This window comes from Rutilus rutilus, assembly GCF_951802725.1.
Source record: "Rutilus rutilus genome assembly, chromosome: 17".
NCBI classification, from domain to species: domain Eukaryota; kingdom Metazoa; phylum Chordata; class Actinopteri; order Cypriniformes; family Leuciscidae; genus Rutilus; species Rutilus rutilus.
Window position 1 is genome coordinate 2,626,733 of NC_140230.1, and position 24,305 is coordinate 2,651,037.

General features: G+C 40.6%; 2 protein-coding genes across 5 annotated transcripts in view; both read right to left on the reverse strand.

Annotated features, from left to right (window-relative positions):
- mtf1 (metal-regulatory transcription factor 1) overlaps nt 1-22,787 on the reverse strand; it is a 31,892-nt gene extending 9,105 nt beyond the window's left edge. Inside the window, exons 1-6 of the mRNA XM_084386084.1 lie at nt 22,637-22,787; nt 22,136-22,212; nt 19,678-20,176; nt 7,139-7,377; nt 3,043-3,174; nt 1,048-1,121 (exon numbers count right to left, since the gene is read on the reverse strand). Of these exons, the coding sequence (XP_084242210.1) occupies nt 1,048-1,121; nt 3,043-3,174; nt 7,139-7,377; nt 19,678-20,176; nt 22,136-22,158 (967 nt within the window). The 5' untranslated portion in view covers nt 22,159-22,212; nt 22,637-22,787. The remainder of the gene's footprint in view (nt 1-1,047; nt 1,122-3,042; nt 3,175-7,138; nt 7,378-19,677; nt 20,177-22,135; nt 22,213-22,636) is intronic.
- A 998-nt stretch (nt 22,788-23,785) lies between these two features.
- Nucleotides 23,786-24,305, reverse strand: part of inpp5b (inositol polyphosphate-5-phosphatase B) — a 41,268-nt gene continuing 40,748 nt past the window's right edge. For all 4 annotated transcript variants that reach the window (XM_084435266.1, XM_084435267.1, XM_084435268.1 and 1 more), the window contains one exon: nt 23,786-24,164. In XM_084435266.1, coding sequence (XP_084291392.1) covers nt 24,025-24,164 — 140 coding nt within the window. In that variant the 3' untranslated portion in view covers nt 23,786-24,024. The remainder of the gene's footprint in view (nt 24,165-24,305) is intronic.

The following is a 24,305-nucleotide window of genomic DNA, read 5'->3' on the forward strand; positions in this document are numbered from 1 at the left end:
AAAGACACGTGACATTGCTGTGACATGTAATGTCTCAGCAGCGTCTTCAGTTTGCTTATGAGCTGTGATTTCTCTCATGAGAAACCACGCTTGTGCATTTATTTCTCTGATTCGATCATAAAATTGCGCATTTCGTACCGTTTCACAGCTGGCGAACAATCCCGGCTTCAGCGTCATCACTACGACACGGCATTATTACGGCTTTTGTTCACACAGCGCGCGTCCCGGGACTGAACACGGCAATGTTACTAGGTCCCCAACCCGGCATCGATCCCGGCATTAAACCCGGGTCATGTTTGCGTTCACACAGAAGGTGTTCCGGCAATTTGCCGGCAATTTCCCGGGTTCAATGCGCTGTGTGAAAGGGGCTTTATAGCCATGCGAAATGCCTCTCTATATCAGACGGGTTGCAGCATTAATTTTGCATGAAAAGATTGTTTTATCGATAAAATTAAACACTAATTTCACATATATTGTCATTCAATAATTCAAGCACTTTTCAAGTACCTTTTAATAAATATGGCTGTTTTAAAGGGTTCTCCGGGACTTACATTTTAAAAAGTCAAATTCAAGTACAAATTCAAATACCCTGAACTTTACTGAACTTTACTGTTATTCTGATCATATTTCAAGCAATTCACAACCATCATGTTGAACAGTCGCATCTGAAGAGTCTCAGCTGGAGGAAATAATCCATTATTTATCGGCTTTAATATATCGGCTAAATGTTCTTATCAGGCTGATAATGATAACATTAAACCGAACATACATCGGCCGACACCGATATGGTGGGCGATATCTCGTGCGTCCCAAGAAGAAATGGAGATTCTCTAATCTAAATAAAATCAACATTTCAGCACAACAATTGTTTGTTGCAAACAAAGTCAGAATCAATTGCATCAGTAATTATTTTTTAATTGAAATATTGCTAATATCAAAGTTATTCTTACGTAAAAATCAGTAAAGATTTCACAGCAAAAATCAAATATCAAATATGATGCAGTAGATTTTTTTATTAGATTTTGCCTGTTTTGAGCAGTGTCTTACCAGTGTGTGTCCGTACATGTGTCTTCAGGTGATGACTAGCAGCGAAAGCCTTACCACAGCCATCATGGTCACACCTGCACACACAAACACAACAGTAGCCTCTAATAGTGCATCAATCTTTGCTAATACGCGAACACAGCACGTCCATGATTTAGCACTAGCGCTGGGTGTCGAGCTCAACACTTCTGAGGCCCCGACCGAACGGCCACGACACCATAGAGTATCAAAAAATGTCTTGTCGTTCGGGACCAAATTTCGATACCTGAGGGGTTAATCTAGTCAACGTCAGTGAGCCAATAAGCATGCAGCATGCATGATGTGCCCAAATCAAAGCTGGTGATCAAGGAAAAGCACTAGTTTATGTCGGCTTGATGGACACAGAACATGCAGGATTCATATTTAAATAGTCCTTTTGCAGTTTAATATTCTCACTTTGACAACATTCTTTCATTTGAGAGAAACTATGATCTCATCACAGAAGACGCTCTACACGGCAACCCGTCAAAATAAAAGTCTGGTTTAACTTAAGAAACTGCGAGAGGAATATATTACTGAGATATATTAATATCTCAATGTATTACTACTACTACTACTACTACTAATAATAATAATAATACAATTATTAAAACAAATGTTCTTCCAGGTTATAATTTTAACAGTAAACCTCTGTTGAGTAGCACTTGTTTGCCGAAAAATTAAAGGGCTTGTTTAATTTTCATTTGAATAAACGATAAACTAATGTTTTATGCCTTCATTTGATTACCAGAAAAATGTAAAAACACAACATAAAATAAAATAAAAAATAATACGAATAAATTTCATATGCCCTAATAATTGTAAGCAAATTAATCAATTCAGTTGTTTTCATGAATTAAATTAATTAGATATGTTTTTGATATTAAACCATTAAAATGGAATACAGAGAAAATAAAACAGAAATCAAAGAACTGGTTAAAAAAAAAGTAATAAATAAAATTAAGAATGTAATTTTTGTTAAACTGTTAATAAATCGCTGTTAAACTAAACAAGTTTCATGATTTCAATTAATTCCACATGCTTTTGAACAATCAAATTGACTTTAACAGGTCGGCTTTCTTGTTTCTCCCCGTCTTCACATTAATGCTTCAGCCTCTGCTATAACATCATCTGTTCATTACACTGGTATCGATCAGGAACCGGTATTGATATCGAAAATCTTTGAACGATACCCAGCAATATTTAGCACGTGTATGGAAGTAAAATAATGCCAAATGTTTTTGAAACAAAAAAAGCCTGTTGAATTGCACTACCTGTAAAAAATATGCATTGCATTAACCCTGCTTGCATTTTAATGCATTGTAATTTTAGGGCTTATATTAGGGCTTATTTTTTGCTCGAACTGTTGCTGGTCTTCGTCAACAACGCACGCTTTTGCACCTCCTGCTGGTGAGGTGGACTAACAGCAGATGGAGTGTGTGCTCGGCAATCTACTGCTTTTCCTGCAGTTCCTGGATGCCAACGTAGTATTTTCTGTCGAATTTGAACCACTGAATTTGCAAAGCGAAATAAAATGGAACGGAAATTGCCTGTTGAATATTATAGGTTGTATTTTTTTTTTTAAATAGTTTGAATATTTTGGAGGTGAAATATGAAAGGGGAATATGGATTATTGCATTTTTAATAATGAAAATGTGTTTGAAATGTTTTGAATTGAAATATTCACAGCTTAAATATTCTGAATGCTGAATTTCAGCCGATAAAAATGCAAGCCCTAAAAATACATGCATTAAAATGCAAGCAGGGTTAATGCAATGCATATTTTTACAAGTAGTGCAATTCAACAGGCTTTTTTGTTTCAAAAACATTTGGCATTATTTTACTTCCTTACACGTGTTCCAGCTCGACTCTCAGTGGCAGTGAAGATTACGATGGATGATGGTCAGCATGTAAATGTGATCGGCTGTTGATGTAGTGAAGCACTTCTGAAGTAAAGCTGGTGTGTGAGTGAATGGTGACCTGAAGGGTTTTTCTCCCGTGTGTGTGCGGATGTGCTTCCTCAGGTCGCTCAGCGTGGTGAAGTACTTGGTGCATCCCTCGGATTCACAGTTAAACGTCTTCCCCGTGTGCAGACGCTGGTGTGCTTTCAGTCTGTGAGAGACAAACACAACAACCATTCTCTGATCAGCAGACGCCTTCACACAGAGGACGAGGCAATCATCACACTACAGGCAAACACATCGCTTTCAGGAGATTTAAGGCTATTTTTGCTTCGCTAAATTGTCTTCGTTCAGACTAAAGGAAAGAAAACATCCAAGACTTTAAGCAAATTTCACATGTTCAGTACCTGAACTATATCCAAAGGAACTGATATTGAATCTAATCAAGAGCTTGTGAATTAAATCTGAGAAACCAACAACATTCCAGCTGGTTAGGACAAAAATGACTTCAGATTTACCAGTCGCAGTACATGTGCACACACACATCTGAGTGGTAGCTTCATACGGTGAGAGATATATATATATATATGTGACCCTGGACCACAAAACCAGTCACAAGTCGCACGGGTATATTTGTGGCAATAGCCAACAATACATTATATGGGTCAAAATTATAGATTTTTCTTTTAAGGCAAAAATCATTAGTAGTGATCGACCGATATATCGGGCCGATATCTGCGGGTTTTACCGATACACGGCTGCTGCGTTCGCCGATAGTTTTTTCCCGCCATTATTGGCAGACAGGCGTCCGCAGGCAGCTCTGTGTTGCTGGAGAGCTGGAGAGCTGTGTTGCTGTGTTGCTGTGTTGCATGCAGCCCATACACTGCCCCTCACACACTAGCAGAGCGCTGGAAGCCTCTTCAAGACAACGGCCAGTTTTAAACTTTCAAAGCATCTTTTAACTGTTTGACTTATCTGAAATATTGCCATACACTTTGAAAGTGGAAACGCGTTGCTCTATATGTGCGTGCAACTATAGCTAAGCAAGTTTGTGGGTCCAAACGGAAAACGCGAATGCCTCATCTATAAAACTGCTTGTCACTGTATTTAGGGAGCTGCTAATAGCTGAGTTTGAGGCTATCCATATGCATACGGCAGCTGTTACAAACACTGGTCATAGGATTAAGTAATGCCGACGTTGTTCTGTGATTCCGTGATATTTGTGCGAGTTTTATTCCGCGACCACCTGGCGGAGGTTTGGACGTGTGCTCATAAAAGAAGCGACGCGGCTGCGACACGCATGCAATGCAGCGCGCTCGTTTGTCCAGACGCTCCTATGCCGTGGTGAGATGAAAACATCTAAACTTTTCAGAATGCCGCAAGCGCACGCAGGTCATGTGACAAAACACAACTGACCTTTCCATGACAACATCGAAAGCTCGGCCCAACAGCTGATCATAGCTGGACAGGGAGGGTTTTTATTTCTCATCTCCATAATTATATGTAGTCGTAAAGGGCTAGAAATAAATTAATCCTTATTTCCTCGTCATCACGGAGAGCGCAGTTCATGGTTGCATAGCAACGACAGACGCCACGGGAGCGCGAGCTTGTAGAAAGGAGAAAGCGGCGCGGCCGTGCTTTCCACACGGTTTTAGATGCGATATGTGAACAGTCCCTAATTCATAATAAACTGAGAATCTATTTGGTTTAAAATCGTTTTTGTTTTGTTTAAAATGGAGGAAAAGACATTTGCTCTACAAGAGATTAAGTGCACTAATATTTAGGCCTAAGCATTAAATGACTAGGTTGTAAATATTTATTTTCAGTATTTTCAGCACTGAACTTTTTTTTTTTTTTACTTGTTCTACCTCACATGTTTTTAATATTTGTCAATTATAGTTTTTTTAAGTTCAATAAATGTTCCTTTTTTAAATTGAGACTTGTAAACATTTGTTATCATCATCGTGTCATTTTTATGATGTAAATTGAGTGAGCAAAAGCAGTATCGGCTCCAAATATCGGGCCAAGAAAATCGGCAGCCCGTATCGGCTAACTGTACGTTCACACCGCCACCGACGCCGGAGAAAGAGTCGGGGACGCTCTGAAGCGCTGACGTAGATTAGCATGCGTGATTTTTAAAAAAACTTTATTTAAAGGGGCCGCAAAAACCGTAGCTGCAATCGGTCAAAATCAATATTATTTTGAGCAAATGAATTGTATTCCCGCTGAAAAAACAAGCGTTTTTAGTTCAAAGAAGTTCTAGTGCGAAAATGTTGCCTATAAATAGTGTTGCGCGGCTTTTTCTAATCAAACTGACAACACTATGGATGACAAGTCGTACAATAACGGGAATCCCGCAACAGAAATGATTAATTTTTCCTCCATTTTGCTTTAACTAATGTGGTCGGAACCAAAGTTTACAGGATTGTGTTCTCTTGTATCCTCTCAGGCGGAGGACTTCTACATCCCGATTGGTTGCCGCCGAACCGCGTCATAGCTTATTACCATAAAGTTGACTTGATTTCAACTCTTCTCTCCCCTCAGATTCCAGCTTTACAATAGTTGCATCTCGGCCAAACACTGTCCTATCCTAAACCACACATCAATGGAAAACCTATTTATTCAGCTTTACAGATGATGCATAAATCTCTTGTGACTGGCTTTGTGGTCCAGGGTCACATATATATCATTTACTTCAGCAAACAGAAGCTAACAGGAAGTGAAATGGTGTCAGATCTGTGGCTTCAGGCCAGAAGTCACATGAGTTTCACACGCTTTCATCCACACAATGCAGTCGCTGTGTGACACCGTGTCCTAACGACACACGCCGCGACGCGATAAAATGCCTCTTTTCCATGTTAATCAGAGTGTTTGTCCTAACCAGCGACGGCGACACGCGTCGAGTCTATTTTAGAAACGGTTTCTATTTTTCTGCGACGTCGCGCTGGAACAACAAACACAAAGTGTGTCAATGATGATCTCAGGCACTGTTTATGTGCTTTATTTAATGTTAAAAGCGTGAAATGTGACTCTGGATATCATTTAGTGCTCCAGCTTTGACACTGTAAAAGCAACAACGGATAATTCACCCACAGGCGTAATTTCCTATGGGGTCAGGGAGGACATGTCCCCCCCACTTTCAAAATCATTTGTTATGAATTTTTTTTTTCCGCACACCGTCATCGCCCCGGAGGAGCAGGACACAGAGAGCCGATGCGCACTACCGCGTCCAGGAGCGTTACTCACTGCTCTTGACTAAAGAACGTTTGTAGCTTTAATAAGGATTCATCTATATGTAATTTATAACTTATGCAGTGCGGACTATTTGATAACCTTATTCAATTTCTGTACATTTCGTACCTGTTAGACAGGAAAGGCACAGGTAAATATGACATTTGTTATGGGTTTAAGTGAGGATTGTTTAAAGTTCACTTAAATTAAAAGTTGCCATATTTTTGAAGCCTAATAAATGTTTAAAATTTGGGGAAAAAAAATCAGTAGCTATATTAATATCAGTGATACTGGCCTTCATTCATACAAAGATGCTATTAAACGATTATTTAAAATATTCTGTCTTTATGTTGTTTTTGCATTACAGAGGAAATTGAGTCTCACTTTATTTAAATTTTATTTACACACAAAACATTAATAGTGAACATTTTTGACTTTATAAAATTATTCTCTCAAGTCTTGGCAATCGGCCCCTTGGTTTGCATCACCATAGTCCCTAAATGTATGTAAATGCAGGAAATGGGATTCAAATCGAAAAAAATGTTCCCCCATTTTGTGCCCCCCCCCACTTCTCAAGCCAAAGTTACACCCTTGAATTCACCTCAGATCTTGAAATGAAACAAATGGAAACAAGAACGTTCAAACTGTGAACAAACAGGTGTATGCTTTGACAAAGACTGTTTTAGTAACTCAGTATGTATTTGAATAATGTTTAAATGGTGTAATATTTATGAGTTTGATTATGTAGATTTTCTTGCGAGACTCCGCCCACACGCTGCTCTGATTGGCTGTGGGTTTTGATTGATTTTGACGCATCTCGCAGTCGCGTCGCGTCTAGTGCGGACAGACAAATGATTTGTCGCTGGAATCTTGTCGCATGGCGTCTGGTTAGGACACGGCGTGAGCGAAGGCTATTCCAGCATGCTAGCGTAAAACCCGTTCACCTGTAGAGTGTGTTGAAGGCCTTCTCGCAGCCCTGCACGTCACACTCGAAGGGCTTCTCCTTGGTGTGCACGCGCACGTGTATCTTCAGGCTGTAGGAGGTGAGGAAGGCTTTCCCGCAGCCCTGCTGGTTACACACAAACGTGTACTCGCCGCGGTGTGTCTTCTGGTGCGTGCGCAGGTTTCCCGCCGTGCTGTAGGTGCGCGTGCAGCCCTCGAACATGCACTGGTAGCGCTTCACCTGAGGCCAGCACAAACACACAACAGTTACACACAAACAGGCCTAACACACATGATCCGCCCGCAGGACATTGTGACAAGTCGCACGGGTATAATAATATTGTCCTATCCTAACAAACCACACATCAATGGAAAGCTTATTTATTCAGCTTCAGATGCTGTATTCATCTCAGTTGCAAAAAACTGACCCATGTGACCATTGAGTCCAGGGTCACACATGTGTTACTGGCGTATTTCTTTCAGCTTTGATCAAAGGAATAAATTACACTTTACTATATATATATATATATATTCACACAGAAAACAGCTGTTGTACATTGTAATAATATTTCACTGTTTTTACTGTATTCTTGATTAAACAAAATGGGCAGAAGAGAAAAAAAGATTTTTTTTTTATTAAATGCAAAAGTATAAAATATTAAAATAAAGACATATTGGAGAGTAAGATCAAAATCCAATCAAAAGGCCAAATAAAAGATCATAATTCATTAATTAATAAATAATTATTCTGTAAGAAGAATTCTGAGTCTCAGCATAAAGTTGCTTATATCATAATAACAAAGGATCAATAAACTGTGTTTGGGAAACACTGAACACTATTCTGAGTGTTGACGTGTGTGTGTGTGAGTGTGTGAGGTTTCTGTGTGTGTGTGTGAGTGACAGGTGGATTGCCGCTGATGTCACTACTAGCCGTTTGTCTGCTGTCTGTTAGCGTCACGTCACCTCAGCTAATCCGCCTCGCTGCACATTTACGTTTATCCGGGAGTGACGCGCGACCAAGATGGCGACGGCCGGTGTGGTGAACAAATGAGTCCTACTGAAGAGATGAGTCCGAGCTTAGGACCCCATTAGTATGCCTGATCTAAATCTGTTCTTGCGATAACTTGTAGCTAACGTGAGCTGTCTAAACCGTTAATAAGAAAAATAGTAATATACACAAATAAACATTATTTTATGGTTCTTTTAATTTAAAAAAAGTGTAGTTGTAACATATTGCGCTGATTATTACGATAAAAAATAATGACAATTATAACTGCATTACGAATTGCTGTGAATACGGTAAGGCAGTATAAGCTCAGGTAAAGCTCAGCTAGCACGATCATCGGGTAACGTTAGCTGTATGCTATGCTACTATCTAAGCTAACTAAAAAACACACTAACAACGAGAAATGTTTAATTTCACAATCTATAGCTTCGGTTAAATACTAGTTTATGAAACGTATAAGTTAAAATACATTAGTGACTCGTTATAACGTATGTCTTCTATAATAAAGTGATTTTGTATGATTTGTAACCAGGCACTGAAGCGATTACCCATAAAACGTGCTTTGAACCAATCCGATTGCTTGGGTCCTGAGCTCGGACTCATCTCTTCAGTAGGACTCATTTGTTCACCACACCGGCTCCGCCCACCTCGGGTTTCAGAAACGCTCTTCAGAAACACTACGGCTGACGTCACGAACACAACGTCCATATTTTTATACAGTCTATGGTTGAAACTGGCGGTTATGGTAAGGGGCGGGACATTTCCCAAACACACTCGAAGCGCTCGACCAATCACAACACACTGCTCCAGCCGACCAATCAGAGCACAGTGTGCTTTTCAGAAGGAGGGGCTTCATAGGCTGCATTTACACTGCAGGTCTTGATGCTCAATTCCGATTTGCTGAATAAAATTCGATTTTTTTGACGACACGCTTACATCATCTTTTAAAAGTGACCCGTATCCGATATTTGCATTTACACTAGCCTATACACCGCCAAAACAAACAAATGTAGACGTTCTGACCCGGAAAATGAAGTAAAACAGCTCGATATGCAATGGATGCAGAAGCAGACAAAATGATTATAGTGATGCGCGGATCGGGCGGGTCAAGTCGGCTAATAAAAATAACATTCTGAGTCATTTCGGGTGGATATGATAAATCATTAACGGAAATATGAACTGCATTCTCTAAAATATGAGCATGTTCCCTTCCAGTTTCAAGGGAGAAAAGCCTGTTTATGCCATTAAGGAAATGAAATTCTGTCAAATAAATTTTGTTTTAAAGAAATGAAACGAGCAGCGTTCATTCATCAGTGTATAACGTTACCATTAGAGATCATCAACCGAGTCCGCTGTTGAAGGTCATCCATTTACCCTCACGCGTAACAACACATAATGACCATCGGGTGCGGATGCTTAAATCAGAGGACATGATTGGGGCGGGTGGATGATTTGTTTTTGGCTGCGGATTCGGGTGACGTTGGAGCTCATCCGCGCATCAAAAAATTACTCTACCTTTGTCCTCCATCGCGCCATTAATAAGTCATGTGATCGCAGATGGTGTCCACCTGAGTTGACGTCCCTTTTTTAATGACGTATGACTCGCATTTACTGGGGAATATCTGATTTGTCTGCTTACATGGCAGACGCAAATGCACGTATCTGATTCAGATCTGATTTGTTCCCACATATGAGTGAGGCCTGAAACCGATCTGAGAATATCGGCATCCATTTGCTTTTTTCCTGCTTACACGTTCGCCGGTCATATCCGATCTGTGCCACATGAGAGGACAAAAAACAAAATGCTCGACAATGGAGAATATATGGAAAAACTGGCGGTTATGGTAAGGGGCGGGACATTTCCCAAACACACTCAAATGCTTGACCAATCACAACACACTGCTCCAGCTGACCAATCAGAGCACAGTGTGCTTTTCAGAAGGAGGGGCTTCATAGAGACAGGAACTAAACAGAGCGTTACTGACAGACTGGGAAGAGAGGAGCCGCAACAATGGAGAATATGAGGAGAATAATCAACATTCAAGCAGGAAAACCTGTTCTAGTAGAGCCCAGGAACATCATCAAGACTCTGAAGAAGGGCATAACAGGTCATAATCATGTGTTGAACGAGTATAACAGAATCCAAAGGAGAAAGAGCGGACAGAGCATGACTCAAGTGAACAAAACATGTCCTTTTTTTCCACCAAACTACCACACACACACACAATACTCTCTCACAGACACCAAGCTCTACACTGAACAACACACACTCTATATCTGGAAGATGTGCGACCTGAAATGACTTGACAAATTTATCAGTTTCCATTTCTCTCTAATCACGTGTGGTTCAGCCACTGGTCAGAGGTGTGGCCTGTAGTGGTTATTAACTGGCATGCTGCTCATGTGAGCTCATTTCCCAGTCCTCCTCATTCCCAGTCACACTACTGGGAAACGGTTGCCGTACGACCGGTACTTCTGAAGGACTGTGTGCACACTGAGGATAGTCGGCCTAGGAAGATTCTCTGCATACTTAGAGAATATGAAATAATGTGCAAATACAACATAGAACATACTGTATCCCACAATGCAATGCGTTTGACTTGACCTTTCATTTCCAGTGTGAGGAGATCATCTTACAGTGCGATGACAATATAGTCTCATTAATCGATTTCTATTTATCATCTATCACAAAAATATGGCCTGTTTTCAACATTGATAATAATCATAAATGTTTCTTGAGCATCAAATCATCATATTATACTGATTTGTGAAGGATCATGTGACACTGAAGACTGGAGTAATGAAGCTTTGATCACAGGAATAAATTACACTGTACTATATATTCACACAGAGAACATTGTAGTAATATTTCACAATATTACTGTGTTTATGATCTAATAAATGCAGCCTTGGTGAGCAGAAAAAGTGACTTCAAAATCATAGTTCAATGCAAATGTAAAACACAAAAAATATAATAAACATATTAGAGATGAAGATCAAAATCCAATCAAAAGGCCAAATCAAAGGTCATAATTAATAATCATAAGTATAATGTCAAGTAATTAATTTTAACATTTTGAGTCTCAGCATAAAGCTGCTTATATCATAACAAAGGATCGATAAACTGTGTTTGGGAAATATTGAACATTATTAGAACAACGAGTCGTTGACGTGTGTGTGTTAGTGTGTGTGTGTGTGTGTGTGTGTGTGTGTTTGAGTGCGTATGTGTGAGAGAGAGAGTGTGTATATGTGTGAGTGTGTGAGAGAGAGAGAGAATGTGCGAGTGTGTGTGAGTGTGTGTCTGTGTGAGAGAGAGAGGGTGTGTGATTGTGTGTGGGAGAGAGAGACAGAGTGAATGAGAGTGTGTGTGAGAGCGAGAGAATGTGTGAGTGTGTGTGAGAGTGTGTGTCTGTGTGAGAGAGAGTGAGGGTGTGTGATTGTGTGTGGGAGAGAGAGAGTGAATGAGAGTGTGTGTGAGAGCGAGAGAATGTGTGAGAGTGTGTGTCTGTGTGAGAGAGAGTGAGGGTGTGTGATTGTGTGTGTGTGTGTGTGTGTGTGTGTGTGAGTGTGTGATTGAGAGAGTGAGTGAGTGAGTGAGTGAGTGAGTGAGTGAGTGAGTGAGTGAGTGAGAGAGAGAGAGAGAGAGAGAGAGAGAGAAATAGTGTGTGTGTGTGTGTGTGTGTCTGTGATTGTGTGTTTTAGCAGCAAACAGACTCTCTTTTAAATCAAGCCAATGATCAGTATTCAGCAGCACAGATCCGTGATAATGCTGATTTCTCTCTCTTTTACCAGGCAAACACACGCACACACACACACACACACACACACACACACACACAGACACACACACACTATAGCCCTATATAGTAACTATAGCCCTGTCTAGTCTATTCCCCAGTATGGGTTGTGTCGAGCCATGTTAGTCTGGTTGATGGAAAAAAAGATGAAATGAAGTTGCAATAAACGCGTAAAGAATCGGCACAGCGGAGGACTCTTATTCTGCAGTGCAGCCCTGAGGAAGAACTGATGACGGGACAGTTTGATCTTCGGCTGACAAATCAGAGGAAAGGGGCGTTTCATTCCCACCCACGTGTAGAAATCGAATATTCCAGCTGTTTATTCATTTTTCTACCTCAGAACGAAAAAACGAAAACTAAAGCTGAATTCTTGTTTTTCGTTTTTTTGGAAAAAAATGAAAAAAACTAAATAGGAACCGTTTTCTCATTTTTCTACTTTCAATATTAAATAAAAAACGACTGAACGAATGATACACGGATTCTTTTTACCTGTTATTATCAATCTAAATTAATCTCGTTTTTAATTTAACTTAATATAGTTGTGACAGCGTGTGTGTGTGTGACAGCGTGAGTGTGTGTGACAGCATGAGTGTGAGAGCGTGTGCGTGCGCTTGAAGTGTGTGTGTGACAGCGTGAGTGTGAGAGCGTGTGCGTGCGCTTGAGTGTGCGTGTGACAGCGTGTGTGTGTGACAGCATGAGTGTGTGTGACAGCATGAGTGTGAGAGCGTGTGTGCGTGCGCTTGAAGTGTGTGTGTGACAGCGTGAGTGTGAGAGCGTGTGCGTGCGCTTGAGTGTGCGTGTGACAGCGTGTGTGTGTGACAGCGTGAGTGTGTGTGACAGCATGAGTGTGAGAGCGTGTGTGCGTGCGCTTGAAGTGTGTGTGTGACAGCGTGAGTGTGAGAGCGTGTGCGTGCGCTTGAGTGTGCGTGTGACAGCGTGTGTGTGTGACAGCGTGAGTGTGTGTGTGTGCGCTTGAGTGTGTGTGTGACAGCGTGAGTGTGTGACAGCATGAGTGTGTGTGACAGCATGAGTGTGAGAGCGTGTGTGCGTGCGCTTGAAGTGTGTGTGTGACAGCGTGAGTGTGAGAGCGTGTGCGTGCGCTTGAGTGTGCGTGTGACAGCGTGTGTGTGTGACAGCGTGAGTGTGTGTGTGTGCGCTTGAGTGTGCGTGTGACAGCGTGTGTGTGTGACAGCATGAGTGTGTGTGACAGCATGAGTGTGAGAGCGTGTGTGCGTGCGCTTGAAGTGTGTGTGTGACAGCGTGAGTGTGAGAGCGTGTGCGTGCGCTTGAGTGTGCGTGTGACAGCGTGTGTGTGTGACAGCGTGAGTGTGTGTGTGTGCGCTTGAGTGTGTGTGTGTGACAGCGTGAGTGTGTGTGTGACAGAGTGAGTGTGTGTGTGTGTGTGTGTGAGAGCGTGAGTGAGTGTGAGTGTGTGTGTGTGAGAGCGTGAGTGAGTGTGAGTGTGTGTGTGTGCGTGACTGTGTGTGTGTATGAGAGCGTGACTGTGTGTGTGCGTGACTGTGTGTGTGTATGAGAGCGTGAGTGTGTGTGTGTGTGTGAGAGCGTGAGTGAGTGTGAGTGTGTGTGTGTGAGAGCGTGAGTGAGTGTGAGTGTGTGTGTGTGACAGCGTGAGTGTGTGTGTGACAGAGTGAGTGTGTGTGTGTGTGTGACAGCGTGAGTGTGTGTGTGTGTGTGTGTGTGTGTGAGAGCGTGAGTGAGTGTGAGTGTGTGTGTGTGAGAGCGTGAGTGAGTGTGTGGCACAATAGGCAGTAAAGACTGTGATTTGCAAGTCTGTGTAATGCAAATAAAGCACCTGCTGCCTTTTGATGCAACCAAATCACTGTGTTTCTGCCTCACGGAGTCGCTCGCGGTGATCATGATCACACCACAGGAGAAACACTAGAGTATCACCACATTTGAATTTTCTGTTCAGCATGAAATGATGCCTAATATCAGTCAGATCAATAGTCAAACTATCCCATAATCCCACACAGGCCATAAACAGCAGCGTCCGGCTTTAGGCACGACATCTGAGAGTCAGCTTCATCATTAATCACTGAGCAACACCAGCTCTCTCACACACACACACACACACACACACACACACACACACACACACACAGTGTTTTGGTGGTCGAAATAGTTTTGAGAGAGAGAAAGAAACAGTTGTTACAGTATAAAACTGTATATTGTATAAGTTTACTACAACTGGCTTGAACACGACATCCTGAACATGCTGAATTTCAATTAGTCGAAAACAGGTTTTTAAACGTTCAGCTCGAGCGCTCTTGAGTACTGGAACCGGACTTATGATGATGGTGACGAACACAAGATCGCTGAAGAACACACACTGAAAACGGCCTGTGTGTTCGGTGTGTGTTCAGGAGGACTAACGTGAGTCTAAAACACAGTCCTCGTGTGATTGGCAGATGGGGAAGTTCACAGGAACAGCACGGCTGGATCCTGATCTCTGATGTGAGATCATGTGGAAACACGGATCCTGTGGGATGAACAAACACAGGCCTGGAACTGAACAATCCTCTAGACCGGCTTATCTGATCTGCTTTCACTGAACAAGCACATCTTCTCAAACACGCGTGACTGACAGACACACATCTGGTCTTACCAGTCCAGCAAGATCAAGCACAGACTAAACAACATCTGCTCTATGAGGGTCGGAGGACCTATTATATGCCTTGATGATGTTTTCAGGCTCCTCTCTTCCCAGTCTGTCAGTAACGCTCTGTTTACTTCCTGTCTCTATGAAGCCCCTCCTTCTGAAAAGCACACTGCGTTCTGATTGGTCGGCTGGAGCAGTGTGTTGTGATTGGTCGAGCGCTTCGAGTGTGTTTGGGAAATGTCCCGCCCCTTACCATAACCGCCAGTTTAACACACTACTAACTCAACCAGGCCCCGCCCCTTTATTCTGCATATGAATGATTTTAAGTCCCACTGAAGTGTCTTGGAAAGCGCAGCTTTGTTTGATGCGTTGACGTAATTTCCACGGAAACAGGAAGCTAAGGCGGGACATACTGAATGGCTCCTCCCCCTTTTCAAATAGCCAATAGCGTTTAGTTTACCTCACAGACTGACGGCACCACGGAAGCGAGTCCGAGCGCTGATGATACGCTGGATTCATTAGTAGAGGTGTGAGTAAATTCTAGCCATTTCATTCTTAACCAACGAACAGTTGGAAAACTGGATGAAACTCGAGCAACCGAACTCGCATCGCCATATTGCTCCGTGTCAACGGTCACTTTGGTCAGGTGGTGTTTATAGCATAGGGGCGGAGCTTCAGATTCTAGAGGGCATTTGATTGGACAGACGATGTGATGAGAAGCTGAAGTCGGCGGTGATGTCATAAAAATCCCTGATCCATTTAAGCAGAAGAGAGAGACTGTAAGTTTTAAATGCTTATATCTCCTAAATGCGAGTTTTGTCATTGTTTTGGAAGCTTATTCATAATTTAAGGCTAACATATTCATACTAAAAGCTAAAAAACTACAATTTTGATTTCAGGGGGCCTTTAAACATAGGTGTGATTGGCAAAGGACAAAAAAGCAGGAAAATATACGGTGCACCTGCCATGACCGAGCACACACGCAGCTTCTGCGGAAGACATTAATCTCGTACTGTTTCGACTTTAAGGGGAGACACCCCAGGTGAGTGGGAAAAGAAAAAGTAACTAATAGATATCAGCATGAAACTTCCCTAGTTGATTACTGACATTAAGACAAATATCTTTTGTATTACAAGTTTTGGGAATATTTATGTTTAAATATGCAAATTAGGCATTAGCTCATTAAAAATGCACTAATTTACATATATTTCCAGAAGAGAAATCTGAACATTGGATAAAGCCAGATTCAAAATTCTTGTTTCATTTTGTTGACATATTAGAGTCAAAGGTTTTTACTGAGGGGATTTTGGATATCTCTTTTTATCCCTCCATTAACCAGAAAAAACTGTAAACAGCCATAAAAAATCCAGTTTCGCCCCGTTTTTAGGTATAAAATGTTGTATAAATCAGAATCTGAACGATATATGAACAAACCCCTCTGTAAAAACCTTAAGAATATAGATAGGAATACAACTGGAAAGTTTGGTGTCTGTAAGTGCTGCTGAAGTGGAGATTTCTGGCTCAGAGTAAGAGAAAAAACCCATTTTGAGAAAAATGCCACAAAAATACATATTTGTATTGTAAAAATTCATACTTTTTTAGTGGAAACAACTATTTACAGACACAATATCTTATCAGATCATTAGCAATCAACAATACAAACCACCTAAAACACATCAAAACTTATAACATAGCATTTATGGCCTTCAACTGAACAGAGCCCCAGTGAAAAACAATCAAAAACACACTCTGGAAATGTCAGAGCACGTCATGTGACGCATCTGAACCAATCACGCTGTCAGAAATTGAGATTTCACTTTTAGAGTTAAATGCCCCATTGTACTTTCACGATTGGTTGCTGATAAAAAAGGAAATGTAGGGCCCTATAAAATCCGTTTTTTTTTTTCTCCCAAATTCCGTTTTTTCCGTTTTAATTTTTGGGAATTCAGTTAATTTTACCCTTTACTGTAAAAAGAGTGTTTTTAATGTTAATGATTAAAATGTACACAAATAAAATAGGAATGACCCTAAATTTATTGAGGTAACAAACAAAATTCTCATTTTAAGAAGTGTTAAATGTGGTTTGGTTTGTTTACATTAGTGAATGTATTAGGCTAACTAACATGAACCACGAGCAATACATTTGTTACTGTATTTATTAATCTTTGTTAATCTTAGTTAACCCTAACCCTGTATTTTTATTATGTTACTTCACACAGTGCATTAAGCTAACTAATGTTAACAAATACAACTTTTCATTTAAATAATGTAGACTACTAAATGGTGAAATTAACATTAATAAAGATTAATAAATGCTGTAGAAGTGCAGTTTATTAATAGTTAATGTTAACTGATCTAGTTAACTAGAGTTTAATAAATGGAACCTTATTGTAAAGTGTTACCGATTTACCGAACCGATTCAGTGTTGGACAGATCAGTTGTTTTAACCATTCATTAAAGTGAATCGGTTCAAAGGAGTCATTAGTTCGCGAATCGGACGTATCATTAGCAGACTTGAACGCGTTGTGTGATTATCCCGGCAGTTAGGACAATCGCACAAGATCTGTCAACACAGAAAACATTTCATCATTGGATAGGTTTTGTTTAGTTTATTGAAAGTGTTTTTTATGTCAGCTGAATGGGCGGAACGCTTTTCAGAGAAGAAGGAAAGGTAAAAAAGTTTTTTTTTTTGCACAATTCACACACAGCGGTAATTCAGGAAAAAAATATCCGAATGCTCCACGTGAAACTTCGTTCTTCCGATCTTTTACCATTGTGTCAATTCTCAATTGATTTAGATTAATAAGCGCGAGGGAGTGAGAGAGAGCAAGACAGTTTGAAGACGCGCACGCGACCGGGCCTCTCTCTCTGCTCGTTCTTTCAGTAATATGCGGTTTTCCTCAGACATACGTTTTTCTCCCACACAAAAACAGAATTTTATTCTAGATATGTAAAATTCCGCGTTGACACTAGATTCCGCGTTAATTTGCCGATTCCGTCCGCGATTCCGTGAACGCGGAAATTATAGGGCCCTAGAAATGACCATATTTGGATCTGACAGCATTGTACAGGAGAGAGAGAGCTTTCCAGCGGTGTGTGTGATGACAGGGTGCAGACAGAGATCGCGGAGCAGCGGGAGGATTTACGGTGTGTGTGATGACAGGGAGCAGACAGAGATCGCGGAGCAGCGGGAGGATTAAGAACGCCAACTTTTGTTGAATTTAGGAGAAATCTACAGACGCAAACAGATAAAGTGTAGTAAAATAAAGACCTAAATGTGTATTTCTGACTTTTTTTCACCACAAGTCTGACAGAAGACATGATATTGAAGACAAATAGCCCAAAATCTCAAAATTGACCAGTGGGAAAAAGAACAATGTTTTTGCCTGCCGTGTCTCGCCTTAATCTCGAAATGTTTCGACTTTAATCTCGAAATACTCGATTTTTTTGTTTGTTTTTGCTCGTTGCGGTTCAGGGCTTCCGTAGGCTATTCTGATCATGCTATGACATGTTCTCGTAGTGCCGCTGGCTCTAGAGGCAGTGTTTTCTAACCATGTCGGGGGAGTTTTATGCGTATGCGTTTTAGAATAACGCCACTTGCCAGGTCATGTAAGGGCTAGACTACAGAATTTATTACACTTGTCAAAACGAAAATAGGAACTCCACTATGTCTCTTTTTACATTTGTTTTGTCCCGTTGTCGGCTTCAGCTAAGAAAATAAATAGTTCGCCCCACACGTCCAAAATTCTTAGCACACTTTAGATAACCTTCTGCCGGCCTTCCGACCGGCGTTCGCCCATCCCTTAGGACCGACTGACCCATGTTCAATACTGTGACGTGTTTGTTCCCCGAAGAAAACTCAAGACCACAATGGAGGCGTTTCCGGAGTTCAGAAACACTGGCACTGATATAGAGAAGAGCTGGAGCTTCTTCATGATCACACAGCAGCATTACACACTAGGGATGCAACAATATAACGTGTTACAATATAGCGCAATACAAAAATGCAACAATATGTATCGTGGACAGTGACAATATCTATTGTGCATAGTTCACCCAAAATTACAATTACTGTGAGTGGAAAATATTCAGTTTCAGGGGCTCCAGACTAACTTTCTTTACTAGGAGCGCTGGAGCCCCTGACTTACACTTTTAGGACCGCAAGCAGAACATTCAGGGGCACACCTTTAATCACCTTCCAATGCAATTATTCACATTTCCCCCCAAATAACTGTATTACTGACAAATGCTTTGATAATAAATAGACCTAACGTACAGAAATTACAAAGTGCAGTTTTATTTTACGTTTTTTTCCGCTTTCATTTTGTTTTGATTTATTAACGTCACGGCATACTCTATGCTTGAGGCTGAGATTGTGTCTAACTAGTGTATTGTGTTCAGACTGCGAAGTGCACTGTCTGCAAGCTTCGTGTTCCCGCAGGTCTGGGGTAGCGGCTGAGACATGCGCAGTTCATGGAGTTCATCTCCTTACAGTCCCTCAGCCAGCTGAACTCTCTCAGCCAGTCTTCCCGGAGATGGTGGGTTCGGGCCTTTATCACTGACTCTGAATCATCATCCGACTGTGTCTGTGACATCGATATTTGTCTCCGTTTCCTTCCCACAGATGTTTACGCGCGCTCGATTATCTCTAGAACCCTCCCCATCCACACATTAGCCAGTTACAGTGGCCGTTCCCTATTCTCCTCACACTCGTCATCATTGGCCTGCCACACATTCGGGTTTATGTTTATGGGTTACGTTTAACGTGTAAAAAAAATGAAAAAAGGGGGCAAATTTACTGGCACACGTGGATGTAAACTTCAGTCGCACACTCTCAAATTTTGTTTTGAGTTTTCAGAGTTTCAGTGTCAGTACCACATCAAACTACTATAATGTTGAATATAATGTATAATAATGCAGTGGGGGAATATGTGTGGGTCCTGATAATGCCAGATGTCTGATGCTACCAGTAAAAAGTGGCCTACATTTTTTTAAACATATGAGTTCAGAATCGTGATATGGGATCATGAGGGTCTCGTTACAGCCCTATGACACACTAAACATGAACATCAGCAATAAGTCGCCGCTCTTTCTAGCAAACAGCACGTAGTTCCTCACCTCTCTCTGCTTGGTCTCGGGACACTCGGAGTGTAGCGTGAGCGTGGCGCCCTCGATGTTTCGAGGCATAGGGGTCGACCCGGGGTTGATGATGAACTGGATCTGGTCCGGTGAGATGGTGTGGTGAATGTACCCCTGCGACATGCCGTCGGGGTCACACATGAAGGCCAGCGAGCCCTCGTCCCCCTCGCCCTCCCCGAACGCCATGTCCTCCTCGCCCTCCTCGTCCAGGCGGATCGGGTCCTGCTCGATCAGCACCGTCGTGCGGTCGTAGATGCGGCCCGAGGACGACGACGGGCCCGAGATCAGCTCGTCCTCGTCCCGCTCGAACCGGGGCATCTTGTCCTCGTCCTCCTCCTCCTCTCGGCACAGTTTGTCCACGTCTTCTTCCTCGTCCTCAAAGAGCATGGCTGTCTCCGTGAGAGGACCATTCTCTCCCATGATCCTGACGGAAAAGCTCAGTCCGGGGTTTGTGTCCACGCGCTTGCTTTTGTTGCGGCTGGAACGAGTTTAAAGAGGTTAAAGACAACATTCGTTAGTCAAACTGAGAAAAAGCGCTATATAAATAAAGATGACTTGACACTTCCTCATCGGTGTTGTTATAGTTAACTAAAGCTAGAGCTGCACGATTAATCGTTAAAAGATGGCGATCACGATTCAAACACTCACGTGATCTTATTCCTAAATGACAGTGATTCGGCTCTGTCTATTAAACCTTTGACGGGTCCGATCACAGCGAACATTCAGATCTGTCATCATGAACAGATGTCTTTTCAACACACAGTAACATTATTTCTGGGATACAAAGTACTGGGATAAAAGTTTATAGTTCAGATATTAACACTGATGTCTGCGGTAGTGATCAGAATAGAGTAAATCACCTTTTGAAAGTAACTTTATGCTTCAAACAGAGATTGCATCGTTACACCAGTAGGTGGAGACAAGCCACGGTTAAAAATGAGTTTTACATTTAATCATTAATTTAAGAGTTTCATTCAAAAACTCTGATTCATCCAGTAATGAAACAAGTGAAGTCTTTATGAGTGAGTCATTGATTCATTCATTCAACTGATTTTTTTTTTAAATATTCATTCTGATTAATTAAAGATTGTTTAATATTTTGTCAGAACCACTAGTAGCCTAATTTACATATTTTATTGTGTCTGTTCAGAATCGTGATCCATATTTGAAACAACAAAAATCACGATTCTCATTTGATCTAAAATCGTGCAGCTCGAACTAAAACCAATAAAAGTGATTTTCAGTAAATGAAATAAAAGATAAGATATATATTTTTTTCTTTCGATTAGAAATATATAAAATATACATATAAATGAAAAAGGAACATAACTAAAATTAAAATAATAGTTCATTCAAAATATTAATAAATACTACAATAGTATATAACTAAAATAATAGTAATACTAAAATAACACTGAATCATTCAAATAAACGCAGGTTATTATTATCGAGAAGCGTAACAGTGTTATGTGAGCACTTTCAGGCTAAATGTGTGTTACAAATGCTCATTTCTAGGTACATTTAAATCAGTGTAAGCACTTTCAAATGTACATATCCACCACAAAGTTGTACAGTTTGGTTGTAATAAATGGGGTTTCAATAAAACAACAACATAATGTGTTGGAAAATTGCTGATTCATACAGTCACGAGAAAGTAGGACAATGCAGGGAAACTATTTTTGGCCGGTGTTAGTCGAACTACTAAACAATCAGGGGGAAAAGGAGCATTTGTAAACTGAAACCACTGTTTTCATGTTACTATAACACACACACACACACACACACACACACACACACACAATGATCTGAACAAAACTAACCTAAAACACACAACTATCCAGACACAAGGGCTGTGTCACAACACTTCGCTAGCTGACTATCTAGACAGCACGTTATACACACCTATGACACCCCAATATTTCAATCAAATGTCTTGAGATTATGATGCTATACTTACTAGGTTATAATGCTGTCTAGAGAGCAGTTTACTATGTTATAATGCACGAAAACACTGTCTGGGAAGGCAGCTGATAAGATGTGAGACACAAGAAAGCTTTTCTCACACGACTAGACAGTTACAAAGAGGACATTATGTCTGAAAGTAATGGACAAACTGTGACAACAACAACAAAACCCGTCATGATTTTAACACAATAAGTCTTGAAGCAGGTGAGTTTATCAGGCTCTGTCATTCTGGACACTTTCTAGAAGTTTCCATGTTCACTTTGACATTGATGACAATCACAAGTCAAGCATGAACATGTTCACATTGTTCAATGTAAACACACATTTAGAGAAGCCCGCGAACATATTAGAGATCATAATTACCATGCGGCCATTAATGACAAGCAGTCATGAATGCGATATATTCATTTTCAAATGTATGTTTTCCATAAAAACAAACTGTCATGTCAGTCCTGCTAACTGATTAGCTCACCTGTGTATTGAAGCTCCAGTCATTAGTTCATCTGCTTCGGTCCGATCAACATGAATAACATCCCCAACACAAAAGGGCTGAAATAATTAAGCCACACATATTTCATGTAACGTTAATAATTAAAACGGTGGTGCTTTAATTAAGACTGACTGCACAGAGAAGCTAACAGGCTAAAGTGCTAGTCCCATCAATGACAGGCGTTAGCTTCATTAGCACGCCGTTAACACCAGTTTATAGACTATATTATTCACTATCTTTAGACAAAAGCGCAGTTCACTTGTCGTTTAAACCCGTTAAAATGTAAAACACTCTAAAAATGGTGACTATGTGATGGTTAAAGAACTGACATGTAGGGTATGGGATGAATGCTAACAGATTTAGCCCGTTAGCATTGAACAGAAACTCGAATGGTATCGAGACAGGCCATTAAAATATCAGAACGACAACGACACGCTCTTACAGCTTTAAATCAAGCAGATAAAACTCGTCAGATGGGTTTACCAGTGTTATAGAGACGCTCGAGGCCCGTGTAATGTTGTGTATCGGCTCCTGTCTTCATTCCTCAGCGGCAGCATCATGAGGAGCAGCAGCTCATACTGACTCCAGATCAGCTCAGATCGCTCGATTCAGAGTCACACACACTCACAACAGCACACAACACACTGCTAACGATTCAAAATACCACTTCATAACCATCTACATCACTTTTTAATTCATTTAAATAGATACAATAAAATAAAATCCCTTTTTACTGCTTGAATACTTCTCTCAAGCACTAGAATATGAACATCACTTTTACTGTCCCTTCTGATCATACTGCAATAAAGTGATGCCCTTCTCAGGATTTCTGTCATGGTTTCCAGTGCAAATGTCTATATACATACATTTAGGGTAAATTGGGACACGTTTGCCATTGGGATGACTGGGAAAATGTCCCTACTTGAGAAGAAAAATGCATCAAAATTCAGTGAGTTTATGATTAAAAGAGCAACAAATCCATTATCTGCCAATGGGCTCAGAAAAATCGACTTAATTCAAAGGGAAAACAACTTTTTATATCCCATTGATAGATATTTGTTTTTGTTTAAATCATAAACTCACTTCATTTTGATCAATTTCTCAGAAAACAAAACTTCATTTTGCTTCTGAAGTAAATGTATCTTGATTTAAGAATGTTAAGATGTACTGGTCTGGAAAACAAGACAAAAATAGTTTGTCCAGTGCATATAGCATTTAATGGCATGACTTTATGAATTTGAGACTTTCTGCTCTAATTTAAAACCTTTCTGAGGCATTAATTAGTATTATCTTAGACTATTATCTAAGACTTTGCAATATATATATATATATTTCATATTTACTTTTTTTTATTACAAATTTTGTTATCAGCTAAGTAAATGCTCAATATTGAAATAATGACTGAGTGACTGAACTAATTATTATGTAATTGCATAATATTCTCTTAAATCAGTCATTATTTTAATGCTTTATTGAGATTGGCTGAGAAAAAACTTGAAAATGAGCATGAACATAAAAGACAAAGTACATTTTACATGGTAAAATAATCGAATTTTTAAACGAAATCCTCTATGTGATGTTGCATCCACAGCCCTAATCTGATCAAAGAAAAGTCAAACGCTGAGATTATTATGATTGTTTAGATTTAATATAAAAGAACAGCTGTATTGTATTTACAAACATCGAAAATACAAATATATTTCATTAAATAACCATTATTTTTCAAATAAAAACTCCCATCTGATTTGCAATAAAACCAATTATTTTCAATAACGGTTTAAAAAGCTTTAAATTAAATGGCAACTACAAAATGTATGGACATAATTCTGCTGACACCTGGAAAAAACTAGGCATGTGAAATAAGGAGTCCATTATTGGGGTGATTTATCATGAAAGTCTCTGTCGGAGGGCGTCTGGCCCAAGAAATGCTGGAAAAACTCCTTCACCTTCCTTTTCTCTGTGAGCTCTTGCTTTGTGGGCGACCGAAGCAACAGGTCAGCGAAGATCGGGCCTGTAAACCACAGAAACGTATCAGTTTAGTGACGTTTTCCACGACTGCAGGAAACCTGGAACATTAGAACCTCACACAAGCAGGGACGTGCACAGACATTTTGAGGGGCAGGGGCTCAAGTGAAATAAAGGGCACTTCTCA